Source organism: Episyrphus balteatus, chromosome 2, assembly GCF_945859705.1.
Source record: "Episyrphus balteatus chromosome 2, idEpiBalt1.1, whole genome shotgun sequence".
Classification (NCBI taxonomy): Eukaryota; Metazoa; Arthropoda; class Insecta; order Diptera; family Syrphidae; genus Episyrphus; species Episyrphus balteatus.
In genome coordinates this window covers 62,870,519-62,892,675 of record NC_079135.1, presented here as the reverse complement: position 1 = coordinate 62,892,675, position 22,157 = coordinate 62,870,519, and the positions used below count along the sequence as shown (strand labels likewise).

The window sequence follows — 22,157 nt, the reverse complement described above, 5'->3', positions numbered from 1 at the left end:
TTAGACATTGGGCGCATTCACAAACCTAGGTGCTACGTAGTCGAGTTTCAACTAACTTTTGGAATGCGAATTTGCACTACAAAGCTAGGTGACAGATGCAATAAAAAAAAAATGTGTTTTGAGTGGTTTAAATAGCTTTTTTTCTTTGAAATTCCTCAATTTCCTGATTTATATTCACATACTGCACAATTAATTTAATATTATATGCTTTTTTCATCAATTCCACCAAATTTAAAATTCAAATAGAATTTGTTTCCATCAAAAAGCTGACTGAGAAATGTCAGCTAGCTTTGAAGTCGAAAATGGGTGCGCACAGATACCCTATCCAAGATACCAAAGTATCCGCTACGTTTGTGAACACGAATCAGCTGTTCTTCAAATCTCCCATAAGATACACAAGAATCCAGAAATTTTTAGGATACCTTTGGATTTTTTTGACTTTGCTTCTTTAAACAAAAAATTAATATTGGCATAATGTTTTATACAACCGTACATTATGCCAATACTAATTTTTTGTTTAAAGAAACAAAGTCAAAAAAATTGATGACGATAGAGGAGACCACCATTTTTTCAATATTTCGTGTGTTTTCCTTTTGTTGCAAAACTGCCTGTTTTCTTTCGGTAACTCTATTTTAACCTGAATGAGCTGTTGTTCCGTGCTTGTAATGATTCAGCCGCTCACTTCTAAGCTTTTCCACAAGTTGGTATGAGGTTTTCTGCAGCATTTCGCTAAAAACCCCAAAGAGCGTTATTTGTGGAATTCATCCCTGGAAAATTACCAAGCCTGTTTATTCTTTAATTTTTCTTACTTAGGAAGTACGTGACACTCTAGCGTTATAGTAGAAAGCCGTAATAATAATTAATGTACAGAAAAAATAAAATAAAATTGGTTTTTAGCGTAAAAAATTTGTGAAAATTTTCATCGGTCATAATCATGTGGCCACCTACTGTATATCTGGCGGAATATAATACAATAGAAAATATATTCATAATGGTTGTTTTTGTTAATAACAAAAGAGTTTGAAAGAAAAACTTTTCGCATTTTTCACTTTTCAAACAAAATTTTAAATTGTCAATCTTCAAATTCATAAGTGTGTGTGCAAATCGGTGTAAATCTGACTAAAAATGTGGAGTAAATCCGGGGTACTCCGTAGTACTAAAATTACTCCGGAGTAATTTTTTTTTTACACTTTTGTGGCGTCAAAGAACACAAAACCAGGGTTCGAACTTCAGTTTCAAAATTTCGAAGCAAATTTGAAAAAAAAGTGAAGTAGATCCAAAATTTCGGAAGTAGATTCCAACATTAAACTTTCAGAACATTTATTTCCAAAAATTTATTTAAAAAAAATTATTTTTCAACAAAATTATTTTTTTTTACTTTTTTATAATGATCTTTTCCAAAAGATGTAACGGTGCTAAAGGGTAAAACGGTTAATTCAGCATAATCTAACAAATTTTTGGTCCGGAATTCTTCAAAATCAGTCAAAATTACTTTGACAACCTTTATTTCTATCTTGAATTCGAAGAATAATTGACCTCCATTCATCTTTTGAGATACAAGAAGCCAAAATTATAAAATTCGACAAATACCTTATCCAATCAAGCAGAAGATGCCTACAGAACCTGACCAACCACCCTAACCCAATAATAGGAAGAATCATGAACCAGCCAAGACATCCTAACCAGCGGAACTTAGAAGCTAAGGAACTTTTGGATGAGGATTTGATATCAACCAACGACGAAGAGAACATTCATTCTACGCTGATCCTGGGTCAGCTCACTATCGTGGCTGAAAGCCTCACCTCTCCCTAATCCAACCTTCACAATGACAACCGGACCTGAACAACCTGAGTTAAGAAGCTGCCAACAGAATTAAAATTTTAAACAAATACAATGACAATTAACTGTAAATTTAGTTAAAAAAAAAAACAATGTAAAAACGTTAGGCCCTTTTGTGCCAACATAATACTAATATAATCAATGTAAATTTTAAGATAACTAGCTTTAAGCAAATTGTATATATATAATTACTGTTCAATAAAAATATCGTTAAATCGTTAAAAAAAAATCTTTTGAGATATCAGTTGAGCTTTATTTCTCAATGCCTCGACCAGATTTAAAATTGAAGTTAAATCCCTTTCTCTAAATTTATTACTTGAAAAATATTTTTCAATTAAGAAATAGAAGTAGATCCTGAAAAAGAGAAGTAGGGAAGTAGATTTTATTTTTTGCCCAAAATCGAAGTAAATCTACTTCGATCGAAGTAAAGTCCGAACCCTGCACAAAACCTTCAAAAGTGCAAAAAGAGTACTAAAAGGGCATGGTATAAAAAGACAAGGTATGATCATTAGAGCCGCCATCTTACAAAATGGGGTAATAAGGTTTTGACGTTTGGCATTTGCAAAGTCAAAAGCAACAACAATTTCCAAGACAAATTTATTTACAACAACAATTTCAATGGGCTGGGCTGTCAAAACCTTAATGTATGTATGTATGTATTTTTATTGAGACTTCAGATTTACATTAATATTGTTTTTTACATAAATAAAGATAATTCTGTGGCCACAACCAATAACCGCTTAAGTGAGTTAAGATAAAAATTTTTGAGAGGTCTTATGATGCTACCCAATGCTAAATCTACATCTTTTTAATTTTTTAACTATTAAAAACGATAGATTAAAACTATCTAGATCGACTTAAGAAAAGATTGAGTTGTTTTTGAGGCAAATTAAAAAATGCGGAGCATTATTGTAAAACTAAATTTTGTTTTTTTTTTCGCCTTAAGCGGTTATTGATTGAGGCCACAGAATTATAGCCGACTTAGAATTGGTCAGGCAACAACGATATACATTTAAGTTACTTAAGAGGAAAACAGAAAATAGTGAAACTTTTTGATACTTCTAGTATTACATGTTTGCTCAATATGAACATGACAGCTAATATGTGACTTAAAACTAAACTAACAGGGGAACAAAATGGCAAAAGTGAAGAGGACTGCTCAACAGTGATACCAAAGTGGTAACAAATTGGGCAGTTTTAAAGTTAATTTTTATTAACTTGATAATGATAACAAAAAAAAATTTTTTTTTTCATTTCACTTTACAAAGTATGACTAATTTAATGTATTAACATTATTAAAGTAATGTATATTAAAAGACTTAATAGCTAATATGAGGATTATACAAAATTCATGTTTAATGAATCTTAGAGTTTTACTCTATTATTATTACTAGTACAAAACAGAATTTAAAGAATTTAAGAAAACCAAAACTTAAAGATAAATTGATTTTTAGGTTTATATGGAAGATTATTGTTTTTAATTTTATTTGTAAGATGAACTATAACTAGGAAAAGGAAAGAGAATTACAAAATTGGCAATTTGAGTATTTTGTTTTCTTAAAATTAAAATTTGGTTAATAATTCATTATGATACATTTATACATTTTTGTTTTGATTTTGTAAACTTGGTAGATGAGGTTTATTTTAATGAATTATGTTTTAATTTTTACATATGTGCATCTATATAAATTTATGTTTATGTTAATTATTGTTTTTTTTTTTTTTTTTTTTTTTTTTTTTTTTTTTTTTTTTTTTTTTTTTTTTTATTTTTTTTTTTTTTTTTTTTTTTTTTTTTTTTTACAGTTTTGTATTTCAATGAATTATTTAATTAATTATAGTTTGAAAATTGGGTATTAAGAAGAAAATAAGAACAGAATGGATTTAGAATGAAAAGAAAACGTTATTCTGGAATTAGTTGAGCCTCAAGTGGGGTAAGTAGTTACCCTCTGTATGAGTTGGTATTGTTTGATTTGTAAAAATTTGAAAGAAAGTGATGGTCTTCATCCATCACGAAGTGGGGGGTGGACCCTTCATTAAGGATGTTGATTGGTGACATGTAATAATTGTCTGAGATTGAATTTCTGGTATTATCAGAGAGAATCTTACGTATTGTGGGGTTAGGGTGTAGTCTTAAGCTGGAAAATCTACGTTTGGCGAGATTTGTAAGATAATATAGAATTGGTTGAATTTTAGCGATTTCATACAGTGCCTTGTTTGTGTACCATTTCCCAGATGGTCTTCTAAATTTTTGAGTGCATTTCCTCAGAATGGTTCTTTCAAATCTTTGCATTTCGTGAGCGACAGTTGGAGAGATTTGGAACCAAATAGCAAATCCATAAGAAATTACGGGTCTAATCAAAGCTTTATAGATAAGTAATTTAGTTTTCATTTTGACTTCACGAGAGTTAAGGAGCGACTTTAGTTAAAGCCGATTTGGTTAAAGCCTGTCTTACATGTGGATTTAGTTTCCATCTTTCGTGTAGTGAAATTCCAAGGTATTTTATTGTTTTTTTCAAAGGGATAATATTACCTCTAACATTGAGCTTGAGCTGTTTGCTCTCCCTTACGGCTAGATGGTGGCCTTTTGTAGATGCATTTCTAAAGCATATCATTTCGCATTTTGAGGTATTCAAATTAATCCCCCATTTATCATAGTATGGTAAAATGGCTTCAAGATGCGGAAAGAGGTTGGAAAGAAAGCTAAAAATACTTCTTATGAAGAACGAGGGAAAGTTAAGAGAAATTAATTTAAACAGTAGACCCTCATGCCAGACCAAGTCGAAGGCTTTAGTAAGGTCAAGAGCACACGCGACGCACGGTTGTCCAAAATGACTTATCTCGTTGCAAAAATCATAACTTTTGAACGGATTGAGTTAGCGGTACAATTTTTTTTTTCATTTGAAGGACATTTCTAGGGCTGTTATACCAATGAATTTCAATAATATTATTTCACAGGGTGTTTCGGAATCATCGGCCAAAAACAGATTTTCTTTTAAAAAAAAGTTTAAATTAAAATTGGTATGCCATTTTGTAGAAATCACTAATCCACATTTAAAAACAAAATTTCAAAAAAATACAATGTCCCGTTTTCGAAAATTTTATTTTTCAAAAAAAAATTTAAAAATTTTTTTAAAAATCCAAAATTTATTTTTTTTTAAATTTTATTTTTGGCTTATATTTGAGTTATATAAGTGCTTCTTCACAAAAAGTTTCGTTGAAATCGAATAAGCCGTTTCGGAGAATATCGGATTTGAAAAAAAACGGTTTTATGGCAGGTACCGTAAAAAATCCATTCGGTTCCATGCATTACGCCGAATAGGGTATGTGTACCAATCAATTGTTGATCCAAAATAAAAATATTTAGCTGCGCATGCTTGCGCACTGCCGAGATTTTGTACTTTGAAAAAAAATGAAGGCAGAAGGAACAGATTTTCTTTAAAAAAAATGTTTAAATTAAAATTGGTATGCCATTTTGTAGAAATCACTAATCCACATCTAAAAACAAAATTTCAAAAAAATTCAATGTCCCGTTTTCGAAAATTTTATTTTTCAAAAAAAAATTTAAAAATTTTTTTAAAAATCCAAAAATTATTTTTTTTGAAATTTTATTTTTGGCCTATATTTGAGTTATATAAGTGCTTCTTCAAAAAAAGTTTCGTTGAAATCGAATAAGCCGTTTCGCAGAATATCGGATTTAAAAAAAACCGTTCTATGGCAGGTACCGTTAATAATGATTTTCCAAAAAAATTTTTTTCATTAGAAGATAGACCTTGTTTTCAAACTTACATTTGAATTTTTTAAACAAAATCGTTGGAGCTGTTTTTGAGCAATTACAGCTTTACTGAAATTGGTGTATGACAAATACCGTTATTTTTGGCCCAAAAAAATTAATTCCAAAAACCCCTCTGGAAGGTCTCCAAAAAATGCTACATACCAAATTTGAAGTCAATCGGTCCATCCGTTTAGGCTGTAGATCCTTATACAGACAGACAGACAGACGGACTTCCGGGACCAACTTTTTTGGCATTCTCTATAATCGTAATATCATGGAAAAGTGTAATCTGAACTTTTTTTAGATGTGAATTAGTGATTTCTACAAAATGGCATACCAATTTTAATTTAAATATTTTTTTTTTTAAGAAAATCGGTTTTCGGCCGATGATTCCTAAACACCCTGTAAAACAATTTCCTTGAAATTCATTGGTGTAACAGCCCTGGAAATTTCCTTCAAATTAAAAAAAAAACTGTACCGCTACCTCAATCCGTTCAAAAGTTATGATTTTTGCAACGAGATAAGTCATTTTGGACAACAGTGCGACGGTGCATAGTTTGTTTCTAAGGTTATATATTATTTCGTTTTGGAGGTGCATGAGGGCATGTTCCGTGGAATGCCTTTTCTTAAAGCCGAACTGGTTAATTGGAATTATTTTATGAACAGAAATAAAATCTTTTATTTTGTTATAGAGTACTCTTTCAAAGATTTTCCCCAGATTAGATAACATGGAAATGGGCCTGAAATTTTCGATATTACTGGAGTTGCCTTTCTTTTTAAAAGTAATAAGTTTGGCTACTTTCCAAGCACTAGGAAAGTAACCGTTGTTAATACAGTTGTTTATAATGGGGGTCAGGAACCTAGGAAAAGAGGGAAAAGATTTCTTTATAATAAATTTCGAGATATTATCTAACCCAGATGATCTTTTGTTGTTTAGATTGTAGATGATGTCTTTAATAAGATCTTCTGAGGCAAACTCATCCGAAGAGATATAAAGAGAATTATTGTCTTGGGAAAATTGAGTTAAAACTGTATTGCTATTCCAGGCCGAAAAAGAACAGACGCGAGTTGATACCTCAAGTGAATGTTCTGGAAAGTAATGTGGAGTTTTATGGGAGTATAATTGAGCAAAGAAGGACTCAAAAGCGCTAAGTTTATCGGAGGGGGAGTGGTGCGATACATTATTATAGATAATGGGAGAAGAAGAAATGTTTTGTACCCGTTTACGACCAGAAATCCGGTCGATTTGCTTGAAGACAGCCGGAGAGGGTCTAAGTTTATTTAATTTGTATCTGAATTGAGCATTCATATGGATTCTTATCTGATCATTAATAATTTTGCTTAAGCAGGTTATTTTTGAAGATAAAACGTTATAGGCCTGGTTTATTCGGTTACCTTCTTTGTGAAAAATTCTTTTGAGTTGTGTTTTCCAACATTTTCTAACTTTAAGAAGATTTAAAGTTTCAACACTAAGGTTCTTATAGGTGCTTTTTACTTTTACCTTTTTGGAGTGCAAATCCATACAGTCTTGAAAAGAACTGGCAATGGAGTTAACGAAAAAATCTATCTCCTCATTTGATAGATTTCTGTTTGTTGGAATGCTAAGACCCGAGAGTTTCTGGTATAAGTCATCATTGTAATTTTCCCAGTTGGTATCCAGAAAGGAGATGTTAGTGGGCGGATCGCAGTATATAGGGGAAAAGTTATCGAGTTGCATGGCAAGAAAAACTGAAAAATTATCCGAGAAGGCCTGAGAGGTGAGGCAGCTGTAATTGCGAGGAAGATGTTGAGGTGCCGTTAAATTTTCAGACACTAAATAAAAATCAATAGTTGACAACGAACTCGGCCTAGTGGGACTCATTGGTGAGATGATCTCCAAATCAAGAAAAGCGTAATTTTGGAACCAAGAATAAAGGTGGTTTCCATTTATATTGGCCATCGAGTCGCCCCAAAGAGCATGTCGTGAATTGAAGTCACCCCCAATGATGAAGAAGTCAAATGAGGAAAGCAGATTGTATAGATCATTCATGGCACTAATGAGATTCGCACCCGTGTTGCAAGGAATGTAGAGAGAGACTAAAGCTAAGGATTTATGGCTACCTGAAGATTCATTAAGCGTTAGACTAATGAAGGTGGTTGAAATGATATTATTAATGAAGGAAACCGATTTGTGGTTTATAGTATTTTTGATTAATATAGCAGTACCTCTTCCGGCGTCATTTCTTATAATTGAATAACCATCAAATGTTCGGTGTATATTACCATTAAGAAGGGTTTCCTGAACTAGAACTGCTGTTGGCGAGAAGTCTCCCAACAGCAGATTTAGTTCAGCGCATTTGTGGTGAGATATGAGGGAGTATTTGCGGTAAGAAATTTTAAAATCATGGTGTTATAGATGCAATAAAACCAAGGTACGCACTTGGTTTATCATCTTCTTTTAGATTGATGTATTTTGGCCAAAATTCGCGAATGCGAATAATCAAAATATTTAACGGCATACCAAATAGTTTATTGGATTCATTCAAGAAATCTCCAAAAATTGAATTCGGTAGGTTTTGAGGAGTTGCCTGTGCAGCTCGCTCAGATTGCAAAACCGCTTCTCTAGCCCTTCCCGCGTAGGAAGCTCGGGATGATTGGCTTTGAACAGCTGTAGGCTGTAACAAATATGTTCCCATTTTTGGGTGTAATACTTTCTCTTTTTTTTATATATTCCACCCTTTTAGGGCAGTTACTAAAGTTAGCTGGATGCCCTGTGGAATGACAGTTAATGCAAGCTACTTTTGACTTGTCATCGCTTGTTTTAATAGAGCAAGCCCCAGGATCGTGGCACTCTAAACATTTTACACAGCGGTTTGGAAATGCACAATATGCACTTACATGCCCAAACCGTTGGCATTTAAGGCACTGTACAGTGCTACTACGCTTAAGGGTTTCCCACCTGACTCTATGATAGAGTAATGCCCTTATGTTTTTAAGCTTATTTAAGCTTTCTCTGTTGTTTACCGTGCAAGTATAAATGCCAAGGTCAAGGTCGTTGTCTTTGGACCATTTGGTCGAAAATGGTTTGACCTCAACTACTAAAGAAGGGTCCACCCTAACCAAATCGTCTGTGATCATTTTAGGAGTGAAGCCATCCGATAAACCCTTCAAAAGGATTGAAAATTTTTTCAATTCTTTTGGGGCAAACGAGAAAGCCTCAACTTTCATTTCACTAAGTGTCGAGAGAAGACACGAATGTAATTTGAAATCTTTGACAAATATTTTGAGCCTTCCCAGACCCCTATTTTCAAACTTTACATCTAATGTGTTTTTATAGTTTTTTGACAAAAATTCTAATAAATTTTTTGAACTTACCCCCTTTGCAAAGATAGAAGGGCACCATTCTTCTTTATTCAGTTGTGATGTATGTTGCTGGTTGTTTGTTGTAGGTGCAGGTGCTGTTGCAGGTGCAGGTGCAGGTGCAGGAGCAGCTACTTCTTCATTCGTATCCGCCAATAGAGAAAATCGATTATTATTGTCGATATTTTCGACTGCCTGTTTTTTAGATGACGACTGCTGGTAGTTTGAAGAGCTTCTTTTTCTACTCATAACCTGCTGAAAGGTGTTTGCGTCGTTTTGCAGAATTCTCTTAAGGTCCGACATGACCGACAAATCATCTCCCCAAATTGACTTGAAATTTTCTTCATTGTTTTGGATGCCTGGCATCACTGGACTAGTTCCATTTCCATTGGTACCACCATTGTATATATATTTCTATAGTACTATCATGAAGTCGAATTTAGTATTAGTTGATGTCGCCACTTTTTTGAGGTGGCGCTCAGTGTGTTTTTTTCATACAAATTCTGCTTTTTCAAGTCACCACTAGAGTTCCTAAGATCGTTTTACTTCATGATAGTACTATGGAAATATATATACAATGGGTACCACCATTGTTGTTTATATTGGTATTAGTAATGCCATTATGGATACTTCCATTATGTATACCAGTACCACCATCACCCATATTGGTGTTGGTGTTAGTTACACCAGTTACCCCGTTTGTATGACCGATTTAAAGATCGAATTGAAACTGAATCGAAATTTCGATCCAGGTATATGGAAGTACCAGATCGAGGAATCGAATTGAAATAGAATCGAAAACACAATTTTTCTTTTAAATATATTTGCAGTAAAATAGAAAAATCTAACCAAAAACAAAGTGCAAGTAAAGCTAGATATCATAATACATACATACAGTAAAATTTGCAAATAAGAAGACAATCACACACAATTTCCACCATAAATTATATCTCGAGTATTCAATTCGTTTGGTATATATGCATATTTTCGATTCGATTCAGCTCCCCGAGTCGGATCGGATCGACAAATCCGGATTCAATTCGATTCAGGTATATATAGACCTAAATCCTGATTCAATTCGGATTCAAATCGCCATACAAACGGGGTAAGTATTCATGTTGGTATTAGTTGCAGCTGTGGCTGCAAACTCACTAATACTACTAATCTCCATAGCAACCGGCGTCGGGCCGGCGGCGTCACTTACAAAACCGTTGGCTTTGTCTGGCATTAAAAAACCATCGGCGTTAGCGCCGACCACCAAATTTATTCGCTGTATGTCAGCCTCGTTCAAAAGTTTCGAGGGAGCGACAAACCGAAAACTCCCATCATCCCCTTTGGGGACATTCACGTCCGAAGACATAATAAATCACTCCGAACACAGTCCAGACGAGCGATTAAAATGTTTTTTTTTTATTTATAAATGTTTTTCTTTTTATTTATATTTTTTTGTTTTTTTATTTTAAAGTTTTTTAAAAGTTTTTATAACAAGGTAATTCGATATACAAATAACCGCACAAAGATTTTGGAGAAACACCAACCAAATAGGAGACTGCCAGAAAACACGTCTGTACGCAATCAGATCTCAATCCAAACTCTGTCAAAACCTTAAGTAGCCATAAGTTTTGACAGTTCTCGATACTGAGTTTTTTCTAATGATCATACCTTCTTTTTTTATACCATGCTAAAAGGGTACTCTCATTGGAGTGAATAAAAACGACATTAGTTTAACCCGCAAAATTAGGGCTTGCGGACATGAGATTTTTTTTTAGATTTTTGACATTAATTATAGAATATCCAAACAAACATAGAAACAAAAAAAAAATAGCCTATTAGCACTAATTCCAAGATTTTACCAGGATGTTTTTTAGTGCTCATCTCAAAATTTGCTCTTTTCTCAAAAAATACCAATTTTTCATAGACATGAATGTTTTTTTCATTGCATTGTTTTGATTCTTAATGATGATGGATATGAAAACCTTCATGCAAAATTTGGTCCCTCTACCATAATGTTTAAGGGTTTTTTGGTAGTAAGTTTGCAACTGTTTTAATAATATGGGTTGACAGATGAAAAACAGGTATAACTTTTTTCAGAGACGTCAGATTGTCTTGATTTTAGATTTTTTGGCATCAGCATTAAAAAATACCTCGAAGTCATGTATCATATGTGCATATAATACCATTGTCTATTATTGCTAATTTTGAAAATCTCCATTCGCGCTTTGACCTTTAAAATCGCGACTTGCGGACATTAGATTTTTCTAGACTTTTGAGGTATGTTATAGAATGCTTAAACGAAGATATTGAGCAAAAAAAATTCTATTAGCATTCATTCCGAGGTTTACCCCTTTTTTCACCTTATTTTACTGTATTATGGGGGTATTACTGGAAAAGTGAAAAATTTTCAAGAAAATGGCTTATGTGGAGTAAAAAAATAGAATATTACCATTGAATAATTACAAATAGAAGTGACACCGCAGATTACTCTGCAACTATAAGAGTACCGGAAGATAGATGAACTACATGTTTGCGCCTCAACTATTTTGTATTTTCGAGTTGAGTCTTAACTAATAATTTTTTTAAACCTTCATAAAAAAATTAATAATTTATTATTATACATTTCAAAGAGCTTATATTGATATAAGTTTTCGTATTTTGAAAAGTCATATTAGTCTAGAGAATAAGGACGATGCCTTTTGCTCCTACTGGCCTAGGTTCGAATACCAGTAAAATTTGAAATTGTTTTTTTTTTGTTTTTGCGGAGATTTTTTTTGAGAAATTTAATTAATTTTTATTCTAGAAAACGGCTCTCACGATCCTCATTAAATTTGGTAGTTATGTTGTAAGCCTGTAAGTAATTCTTTTAATCTGATGTCGGCTCTTCCCCTAATTTGTTAATGGTTAAACCAATTTTCTTTAAAATGTATATATAGACGGTTTGTATAATAATCAGAGACACACAGAAGCAGATGGGAAACTTCTGACGGCATACTGGTTTGCCAACAAGCTGCTTCGTACGTTTTTGGCTAAGTATGCGTGAAAAATTGGACGCTTTTGGCTCAGTATGCGTGAAAAGTCGTACACTTTTGGCTAAGTATGCGTGAAAACCAAGTGGTTACACTGTGTGTGTTTTTCACATTTATTCACGAATACAAAAGAAATTACAACAACAAGAAATAAAAAAATGGGTTTTGGGGGGTACGAAAGTTTCCCATCTCCATTGGGTATCTCTGATAATAATAAATGTGAATTCTAATTGGTTAACTTATATCAAGTAGGCTTGTGTAGTTCGCGAACGAACTAGTTCAATCAAATAGTTCATCTTGGTGAACTAGTGAACTAGTTCACTTACTTAGTTCAATTTAGTTCCCGTTCCCGAATAGCGAAAAAGCTTTTTTTCAACAAACTAAACAGCAACCTAGAGCAGTCGTAATATGACATTAGGTGTGTTTTTTATTACCACCGGTCTTAACTAGACAAAAAAAACGCAGTCTGGGCTAAGCAATTTACATGTTAAATACAACAACACCTTAGCCCCTTGGGCTTAGTTGTTTAGCCCGGCGATTTCTCTGGGCTTAACTTTTTGAAGAGTTTCAAATCTGTGCTACCAAACAAACTTTTTTATAAATTGTTTAGAATTTGTTTAAAAACGTGAAAACTGTCGTTTGGAAGGACAAAATGTATTAAAATAGTTTTGCTAGCATACATTATTGTATCTCTTTGTAAAACATACATACATGAAAATTACAAGAAAAGGACGAAAGCGAAAAATATGACAACTCTAAATTTTTGTTGTGTCAGCTGTTTTCGGAACATTCAATACACAGTGCTGCCAAGATTTCAGGTTAAGCCCCGAGGCGTTTTTTTTGTCCACTTAAGACCGGTGGTAATAAAAAACACACCTATTGCAAAACAGCTTGCGCTTACATTATTATTATTATTATTATTTTTTTGTATATGTACCTATATGTATAAAGGAAGTCACATCTGTGTAGGGAATTTTCAAATTTGGTCCTTGTCTTATACGCCGACAGCGCCCTATTAACTCGACAGACGTTTAAAGAATAGGGGTTCAGAAACCAAAGTGCATATGAAATTGCATCCAATTCTTTGTGGAGCGAAATCAGTTCTTCTGCTCTACCTCAAGATTTAGATGTAAAACAAAAGGCACAATAAGATCGCTTGTGCCAGTATCTCCGTTTTTTCTTCAAACACCACTTATTCTTATTTCTGAGCCAGAACAAAAAATAAGAAGCATCTTGGTCCGCATTACTATGATTTTGAATTAATGAGAGCAAAAAGCATCCAAAACCAACAAAATAAATTTTAAGAAACCTCTTAAAATTTAAACAGATTTTGTAAATTGTAAGTATGTTAGATTTGTTCTATTTATTAGATCTTTTTGAAAATTTTGTATCGAACTATTATAGTCCTGAAGAAGAACGTAGACACGTTCGAAACGTCGACAAAGATTGTAGATTCAATAAAGACCTAAAGCCCGCTTAGGATTCAATAGAAAAAAAGAAGTATCATACGGGTCTGAAGCCTATAGTATGCTGCTGATGCAAAACGAAATTTTTCGTCCGTCTCTACGCACAATTACGCGAAAAAGAAGTGAAGACTTTTTGGTACTAGGCTTAGTACGCAGCTGAAGCGAAAAATCCCATACAAAAATACCAAAACGAAATATTGAACGCAAAATTTCAATGTTTTTTTTTTTTAGAACACTTCCCATGCAGCTGTAGACAAAAATTCAAAAATTATATGGAGAGATTTCACACTTACCTATTTGAAGTTATACTTTTGCATTTTCCAAAATTTAAATTTAACAAGAAATGTCAAACGGATAGAAGTAGGACCATCTAGTTAAAATTCATTTAATATTGTTGTTTTCTTTGAGGAACTAATTTAATGTTTTTTTTTTTTTTATTTATTTATTTTTTTTTTTTTTTGAATACAAGCAAAAAAGTAAAATCTTCTGCAAAGTAGAAATTTTTGTCGTTAAATGAATGGCCTCATATTGTAAAAAATCTGAACGATCTTAAAGTTTTGCATGTAATACTGTCCACTACTTTTAAGTGTTTGAAAGATATGAGTGAAAAACAGATATTTTCAGCATTAAGCCCTGAATAACTTACAACGTGGTGGCGATTCGCTGATGGATTTGGAATAATTCCTGAAGACAAAATTACATTGTACATTTGCCATGTCTATTTATATTGAGTTCAAGAGACTATCTCTAAGGATTCAAGAGTCTAATACAAGCTATAAATACAATAGTTACTAGTCCCAGTTGTACCATCACAATTCAGAGTGGACTTGTGCACATATAAGCTGTTGATTTCTCGATAATACCACTTCGTCGTCACTATCGGGATGTTCTTTTTTATCATTTTCGTCAACAGGAAATACATCTTGATTGATGTTATCTCTAGGAAAAACAATATCATTATTGCAGTCTAATGAGTCTGTGGCTAATTGAGTATCTTGAGTGTAATCTTCGTCTTTTTCAGTTCCATCTTCATCATCTATTAAATCTTTGGCAATTGTCTCACTTCTTAAGAGTTTTCTCTTTGTACAGCAAACATTATGTGACCTTGAAAAAACTTCGGGTATGGGAATGTTTAACTCGTTCTCCACCGATTCAATTCTATCGAGACTTGGTTCCACTTCTCTTAGTGTTTCATCAGGAAACATGACCTTAATCGCATGATTACTAAGGTTTTTTCGTGAGGTGGGTACATTATCAAGATTTAACTTATGAGCATCAAGATACAATGCCCGGCTGGTACTGCACCCAGGAGGTTGGGACAATAGCTCATCAATGTGAACCAAAACAAATGGCAGTTTTAAAGACAATTCTCCTCCCATACCACTCAAAGCAAGCTTTATTTTGACATAATAAGAAACGTAGATTGCGAATATGTTGCGATCATCTGAATTTGAGGGTGTAATGCCTGGGAGCGGAGCAACCGTAGGCGAACGAATAGCGGAGGCAGCAATAGCTCCAGTGATTTCTTCCGGTTCAGTACTTCGCTGTAATGTATCCTCTAAAGCTATCCAATTTTTTGTGGGACCTGCGAACAATTAAGATGACAACAAAATGTAAGAAATATTTATATCAATTATTTTCTACCTCTTTGTGGTTTTAAGATGAATGTTGCATTAAGTTTACCACCAGGATTCACCGTCCTATCAACATGAGAGTTATTGTTATCTGAATCCGCAACGATATTTTTAAATTTTCCATTGTTAAACATACATACATCAACATGCTGGATGGCACAAACCTGTCAATAGTCATACAATATTTTAGGTGAGAATTATTAAAAAAAAAAGTAACAAAAATTTGCTCAGAAAAAAATGTATAACTACATATTATTTGCTTTATCTTCTTACTACTACTACACTTCTGAAATGAAAGATAAAAAAATAATACATGTTTTACGAGTTTTTCAAAGAGGTCAAATAGTGGAGTAACTAAAGCAAATAATTAGGGAACCCGGCAGAACAGCTCTGATTTTGATGATCTTTTTTTTTCAAACGTCGGTATTAAAAATACTTTAAAGTCTTTAGGTTAAAAATGTCCGATGTTGCCGTATTTTTTTTTTAATTAAAATTAAATTTTTTTGAACAAAACCATTTTTTTTGTTTAAAGTTCATAAAATAAATAATACTTAAAGAATCTATAGGTAATTTAAGGAAACAAAATATATGGGAGTACATGCAATCTTCCATCGTTTAAGCGATAAATGCAATTTTCTCACAAACTGACTTCAAACACAAAAAAAAAAAATATTTTAAACACAACGGCAACTCCTACAATATTTGCATACACATTTTTAAAAAGCCAGAATTTTATTTCTTTATCTTTAAAATTTAAATCCACTAAATTTAATCAAAAGTTCGACTTATCAAGACTTCGACTTATCCAAATTGTTGATGAAAATTAAAAAAAATTGGATGATTCAATATTTTAAACACGCGTATACATATTGTGTGCTCTTGGATGAAATAAAAAATTCTGCTTCTTACAACTTCGAATCATAGACCGAGAGCCGACAGCATATTTTGGCAGTTTTGATATAACCGAAATTCGAGTGTGCACATATCTAGATATGCACCACAGTATATCAACGGAACAAGTCTGGCAGTGATCTTTTTCAGCTTTCCCTTGCCAGACGCATCCAAAGTGCAGCAAAAAATCAATCGTTTTGGTATAACCGAATAAATGATACACCAAAAAATCATAAAAAATCCCCTGATTTCGAATCTGTGGGTACCGCAAGTTTCTTTTTCAGCTTTCGCCCCGCCAGACCGCTTTGAAGCATTTTGAAATGCATTTTTCTAATTAAAAATCTAATAGCTTATTTTCTGTTGGGTATAACCGTATGATGGTAACAAATTAAAATTCTATGTCTTTTCCTGGTTTAGAAAATATAAGTTTAAGCCAGATATTTTTCAGCCTTCCCTCTGCCAGACGCCCTTAAAGGTTTCCCAAACAGGTTTTTCCATAGAAAAAACACCTAGTTTCTGTTTTTTTCTTATAAAATTGAAATAATATTTTTTTGTTTAGAGTAACCATATGATGGCCAAATATTAACTTTCTCTGCCTTTTCCTGATTTAGAAAATGTAAGTTTAAGCCATTTTTGTTTCAGCCTACCCTCTGCCAGACGCCCAAAAAGGTATCTCAATAGTACGGGAAAGTAAGATTTTGCTATATGGGGCATGGGGGTCTGGGAAAAAATCCGAAATGCATTTTGTCTTCAGGGATTAAAAGAGCATAAACCCAGGGACCGAAAGAGTCTAAAACCACATTTTGTACAACCGCACCAAGAATCATTTTGTTTGTCCCTATACAAAAAATTGCAATTTTTTGAAGTTTTTTGCCTACAGATCGAAAACGGTGTGTCAAATCGAAAAACCAATTTTGTAACAAATGAAGGTAATTAAAAGATCTACAACTTTTACAACGAACAAATTTTTAAAAAAACGCTCAAGTAAAAGAGATATGACAAAAATAAGAAAATCACTTTTTGACGTGTTTAAAAAAAAAAACACCCTAACTTTTAAACCAAAGGGATAATCGAAAAATGTCATTTAACACATATTGTAGGAAATTAAATTATTTCAAGTTTGTCATACATTGTTTTTTTTTGTAGGTTCAAAAATACGCGAGTTATGTGAAAAACTAAAATTTGTATTAAAAAAAAAATGGCGGCCAAATGACTCCTAGTGCGATTGAACAAAATTTGGTTTACGACTCGTGTCTTTATGCCTTTCGAGCCCTGAAGTCAAAATGCATTTTGGATTTTTTCCCAGACCCCCATGCCCCATATAGGAATATCTAACATTCCCGTACTATTGAGATACCTCTTAGGGCGTCTGGCAGAGGGTAGGCTGAAACAAAACTGGCTTAAATTTACATTTTCTAAATCAGGAAAAGGCAGAGAAAGTTAATATTTGGCCATCATATGGTTACTCTAAACAACAAAATATTATTTCAATTTTATAAGAAAAAAACAGAAACTAGGTGTTTTTTCTATGGAAAAACCTGTTTGGGAAACCTTTAAGGGCGTCTAGCAGAGGGAAGGCTGAAAAATATCTGGCTTAAACTTATATTTTCTAAACCAGGAATAAACATAGATTTTTAATTTGTTACCATCATGCGGTTATACCCAACAGAAAATAAGCTATTAGGTTTTTTATTAAAAAATGCACTTAAAAATGCTTTAAAGCGGTCTGGCGGGGGGAAAGCTGAAAAAGAAACTTGCGGTACCCACAGATTCGAAATCAGGGGATTTTTTATGATTTTTTGGTGTATCATTCATTCGGTTATACCAAAACGCCAAAAATTGATTTTTTGCTGCACTTTGGATGCGTCTGGCAAGGGAAAGCTGAAAAAGATCACTGCCAGACTTGTTCCGTTGATATACTGTGGTGCATATCTAGATATGTGCACACTCGAATTTCGGTTATATCAAAACTGCCAAAATATGCTGCCGGCTCTTAGACTATCAGTATTTCAGTAACGAAACATGTAGTTACTATGTGTGTTTGTATTCGTTTTCATATAAAAACTCCAATCAAAAATTCGAATTTCAAATACACATGTGATGTTTTAATTTTTTTTCTTAAAATGGGAATTCCCCAAAAATGTTTTGTTGTCAAGAGAAAATTCTCTTCAAAACTCGAATTTCAAATGAATACGTGATGTTTTTTTTAATTTTTTTCTCATAGTGCCTGGCTACACAGTGATTTTTCAATCGATTGAAAAATCACATGTGGTGGCTACACACTGTTGTGCCCAATCACGTTCCACTTTTACATTTTCTAGGAACAAACGTCAAAAAGAGGAAAAATTTAGTAATGGAACTGTACTGCCCTTAGAAAATTCAGTTCCCTTCGTGAGCATCTTCCCCCTTCAATCCTCATCCCTCTTGCCTACAAACTCACTGCTTAGGCGATTGAAAAATCACCGTGTAGCCAGTCACATAAAATGGGTGTTCCCCCAAAAAATTGGACTTGATTGATGCATAGGTCATATTTTTTGTTCGACTTATAAAGAAAATCGAGTTATAAAAGTTCGAGTTATGAGGGGAAAAACGTATGAGATTTGAACTCTAAAGCACTATTCACATGAGAACGACCAACGAACGACGAATAAATAAGAAAAAGTGATTTTAGGCACGTTTCAAGCCCTATTTCCTCAAAAATTCTCAACAAATAGAAATATAGTTTATATTTGAGTTTATGATGCATTTATTCCCTTTTTAATATAAAATGTTAATAAATTTGAGAAAACAAATTTATTCGTCGCGAAAAGAATTTTAGTTGGTACGAACTGTCAGATTGAATTCGCGTTCCACACAATCCACATTCCCAACGAACAAAAAGTTCGCACGTCCTTAACCTCAAAAATCATGTTTGTTTTGGTTTTGGTGGTGAACATTGTCAAATTAAAACTTCATTCGGGACGAATAAAAAACTCTCATGTGAAAGAAATATCAAAATCAACGAATATTCGTGCATTCGTTGGTCGTTGGTAGTGCTCATGTGAATAGTGCTTAAACGCTTCTGCCACATACTTTTGTTCGAATTATAAAAAATCGAGTTATCGAAGTTCGAGTTATCGAAGTTTGACTAGGTGTGTTTTTAATTACCACCGGTCTTAACTGGACAAAAAAAACGCCTCGGGGCTTAACCTGAAATCTTGGCAGCACTGTATATTGAATGTTCCGAAAACAGCAGACACAACAAAAATTTAGAGTTGTCATATTTTTCGCTTTCGTCATTTTCTTGTATTTTTCATGTATGTTTTACAAAAAGATACAAAAATGTATGCTAGCAAAACTATTTTAATACATTTTGTCCTTCCAAACGTGAGTTTTCACGTTTTTAAATAAATTCTAAACAATTTATGAAAACATTAGTTTGGTAGCACAGATTTAAAACTCTTCAAAAAGTTAAGCCCAGAGAAATCTCCGGGCTAAACAACTAAGCCCAAGGGGCTAAGGTGTTGTTGTATTTAACATGTAAATTGCTTAGTCTAGTTAAGACCGGTTGTAATAAAAAACACACCTACTGTACTTCAATTTCATTGTTTTTTTTTTTTTTTGATAAAAACTGAATTTTTGCATTGAAAATAATTGATTTTCTCAAAGATTTTGGCAAATAGATCTTTAAATTTTTGTTATTTAACTTTCAACAATAAGGGCTATTGAATGAAGAAAAAATGAAGAAACAATTACTTTATATTTAAATGTTGAACTTAAAAAAAATAAGTTAATTTTTTTTTCAAAATTTCTTTTAAAAATAGTTCTTCGAAAATGAAATACTTTTTATTTTTTTTTAAACTGTAATACATAGGTACATATTGACATTCCCTTTTATAATTTCAAATCATAATAAATGTGGCCAAACAAATTCGAAAATATATGCATTTTACATTACAAAAAGTTTTAAAAAGGACAAAATTTTTTCAATAATTTTTTTTTTCAAAAGTTTGAGTTCAGTTTCCATTTTTTTTTTCAAAAACCCTTTCTTCAATTTACTTAATTTTAATTTTACAAATATGAATAAGCTTCTATCTTTTTATAAATGTATACATATACTGTAGGTGTTGCCGTTGTGTTCAAATATTTTTTTTTGTGTTTGAAGTCAAATGGTGAGAAAATTGCATTTATCGCCTAACCGTTGGAAGATTGTACTTCACTTCCATATAGCGTTTTTTGCATTAAAAAAATTATGAAATTCAAGCAAAGTTTTTGGTTAAGTTACAAATTCGGTAAGGTCAATAGTTTTGGAGATATAGACCAATTCGCGTTTTCAAAAACTAGGACTTAAGCTTTTCTAATACCCTTCTTTCAGATATGAAAAAATCAGCCTTCCTGTATTTCGTTAAATGAAAAAGTATTCCTGCCCTATACTAAAAATAAAGCAAAACTTCTTTCAAATTAAGAATTTATATGAAGGGTCCAGGGGAAAAACGACACATGTCCACTTTTTGCATAAAATAAACTAATGATGAGGTCTTATAGTTTTTACTGAGCACTATCTGATGGCATCTTTACTTTTATAAAACAAATAAGCCTTGCTGAAAAAAAATAAATAAATTGTGTGCTTTTAGTACTAAGTTGTATGGAGAACAAAATTTTAAATTTTTTTTCTCAAAATGAGTTGGAATGGACTTGTGCTGTTTTTCCCTTCATATGTAAATTAAGAAAATAGTATGATTTTCATAGATATTTCCTTTATTTTGATGGGATAAAATGGATTTTATAGAGATTCAAAAAAGTTTTCTCCAGTGATGAAATTTACAGAATAGGCTATAATTTGTACCTTAACTTTAGAATTAGATTTAGAATTTTAAATATCACATCATCACTTACCCTTACTTTTCTCACAGTTTTCCTACTGTCATTGCGAATATCCACATTAACAATCACATTCTCTGCATGCGTGTACCAGGCCTTATCCAAACTCGCCCGCAGGCTAACACGGCCCTCTTGTAGTAGAAATGGCTTATCTACTGAACCTTGTGGGCCCCCAGTCTCGTACTAAAACATACAAATATATAAATATGTATATGATAACAATGGTGAGGAAAATAATGTAAAATAACCTCCTGAAAGGATTTGCTGTAGTTGTAAAAAGAATCACTGGGGCATTTTTCGATCTCACTTTTACTCCTTCCAAAACGACCACTAAAACGAAATGATTTTGGAGAAAGCCTTAACTTAGGGAAGGAATCACCCCGTTCTGATTTACGTGCTTTCGTGTTGGATGCAGTAGTGGGTGAGCTCGTTGGAATGTGCGTTGCACAGGATTGAATCGAAGAATGGTTATCACCAGTTGGAGTTTTTTGAGGTGAAATATCTGATGGAAGGGATTGTTCCAATAACTGATGTTGTAACTGATGGGAGTCTGCTCGGGTTCGAGGCAAAAGCAACTGATCCTTTGAAACTGGTGGAGATATTTGACTATTAATAAAAGCAGCATAGTTTTCAGGTGCATTCTCGTGGTGCACGTCAGTGCGATAGATAACACGCACTCCCATTTTAACTGAGGCACGCCGATGAAATTTCTCCTCAGTTTTATTAGCTATAAAGTAAAAATTGGACAATTTGTAGACTTAATGTTATGCATTAGCGTAGCTAGCTTTTGATAGGAGGGGGTGTAAATAGTAAAATTTCAATATCCCAAAAGCCTATGTTCCAATGTCCCAACCATTCAAACGGTTCTAGGTATAACAATTAGAAAAAAAAAATCAAACCATGAAAACAGTTGTCGGAAAAAAACCTCCGATGAAAAACTTGGCTTAAGGTCGCAAAAACTTGCACCTGAATTGATTTTTCGGTATTTTGTTAGGATATATCATTAACATGGGTTGGGAGCTTACTTTACATATATACCTAGCCTCTTTCAAAACTGGTTCTTTTTGGAACTCATACATATTTTTGTTTAATTTTTTTTAAAATTTATTTTAAAATAATTTTATAGCTTTTATCACCTCATTTTCAAGAAATGAGCTAGCTAGCTAGCTCAAAAAACGTTTTAACCCAATACTCTATTGAACGGATCACAAATAAGCTCTGTATAGGAGAGAAAGAAACGAAACAACATGGATACGTACATACATGGATACAGTTGCTTGTAATAAGCAACAGCACCTATACAAATATAAAATTATTTTAGTGTCGTTTTTGA

At 32.9% G+C, this 22,157-nt stretch overlaps 2 protein-coding genes across 7 annotated transcripts in view; both read right to left on the bottom strand.

Annotated features, from left to right (window-relative positions):
• Positions 1 to 13,862, bottom strand: part of LOC129910213 (nardilysin) — a 61,513-nt gene extending 47,651 nt beyond the window's left edge. Inside the window, exon 1 of the mRNA XM_055987492.1 lies at positions 13,733 to 13,862. The gene's annotated coding sequence lies outside the window, so the exon portion shown is untranslated. The remainder of the gene's footprint in view (positions 1 to 13,732) is intronic.
• Positions 13,863 to 14,135: 273 nt separating this feature from the next.
• Positions 14,136 to 22,157, bottom strand: part of LOC129910214 (uncharacterized) — an 80,263-nt gene continuing 72,241 nt past the window's right edge. For 5 of the 6 annotated variants that reach the window (XM_055987498.1, XM_055987493.1, XM_055987497.1 and 2 more), the window contains 4 exons: positions 21,073 to 21,551; positions 20,840 to 21,007; positions 15,084 to 15,237; positions 14,136 to 15,024 (listed from right to left, as the gene is read on the bottom strand). In XM_055987498.1, the coding sequence (XP_055843473.1) occupies positions 14,249 to 15,024; positions 15,084 to 15,237; positions 20,840 to 21,007; positions 21,073 to 21,551 (1,577 nt within the window). In that variant the 3' untranslated portion in view covers positions 14,136 to 14,248. The remainder of the gene's footprint in view (positions 15,025 to 15,083; positions 15,238 to 20,839; positions 21,008 to 21,072; positions 21,552 to 22,157) is intronic. The other variant, XM_055987494.1, reaches the window with a different exon arrangement.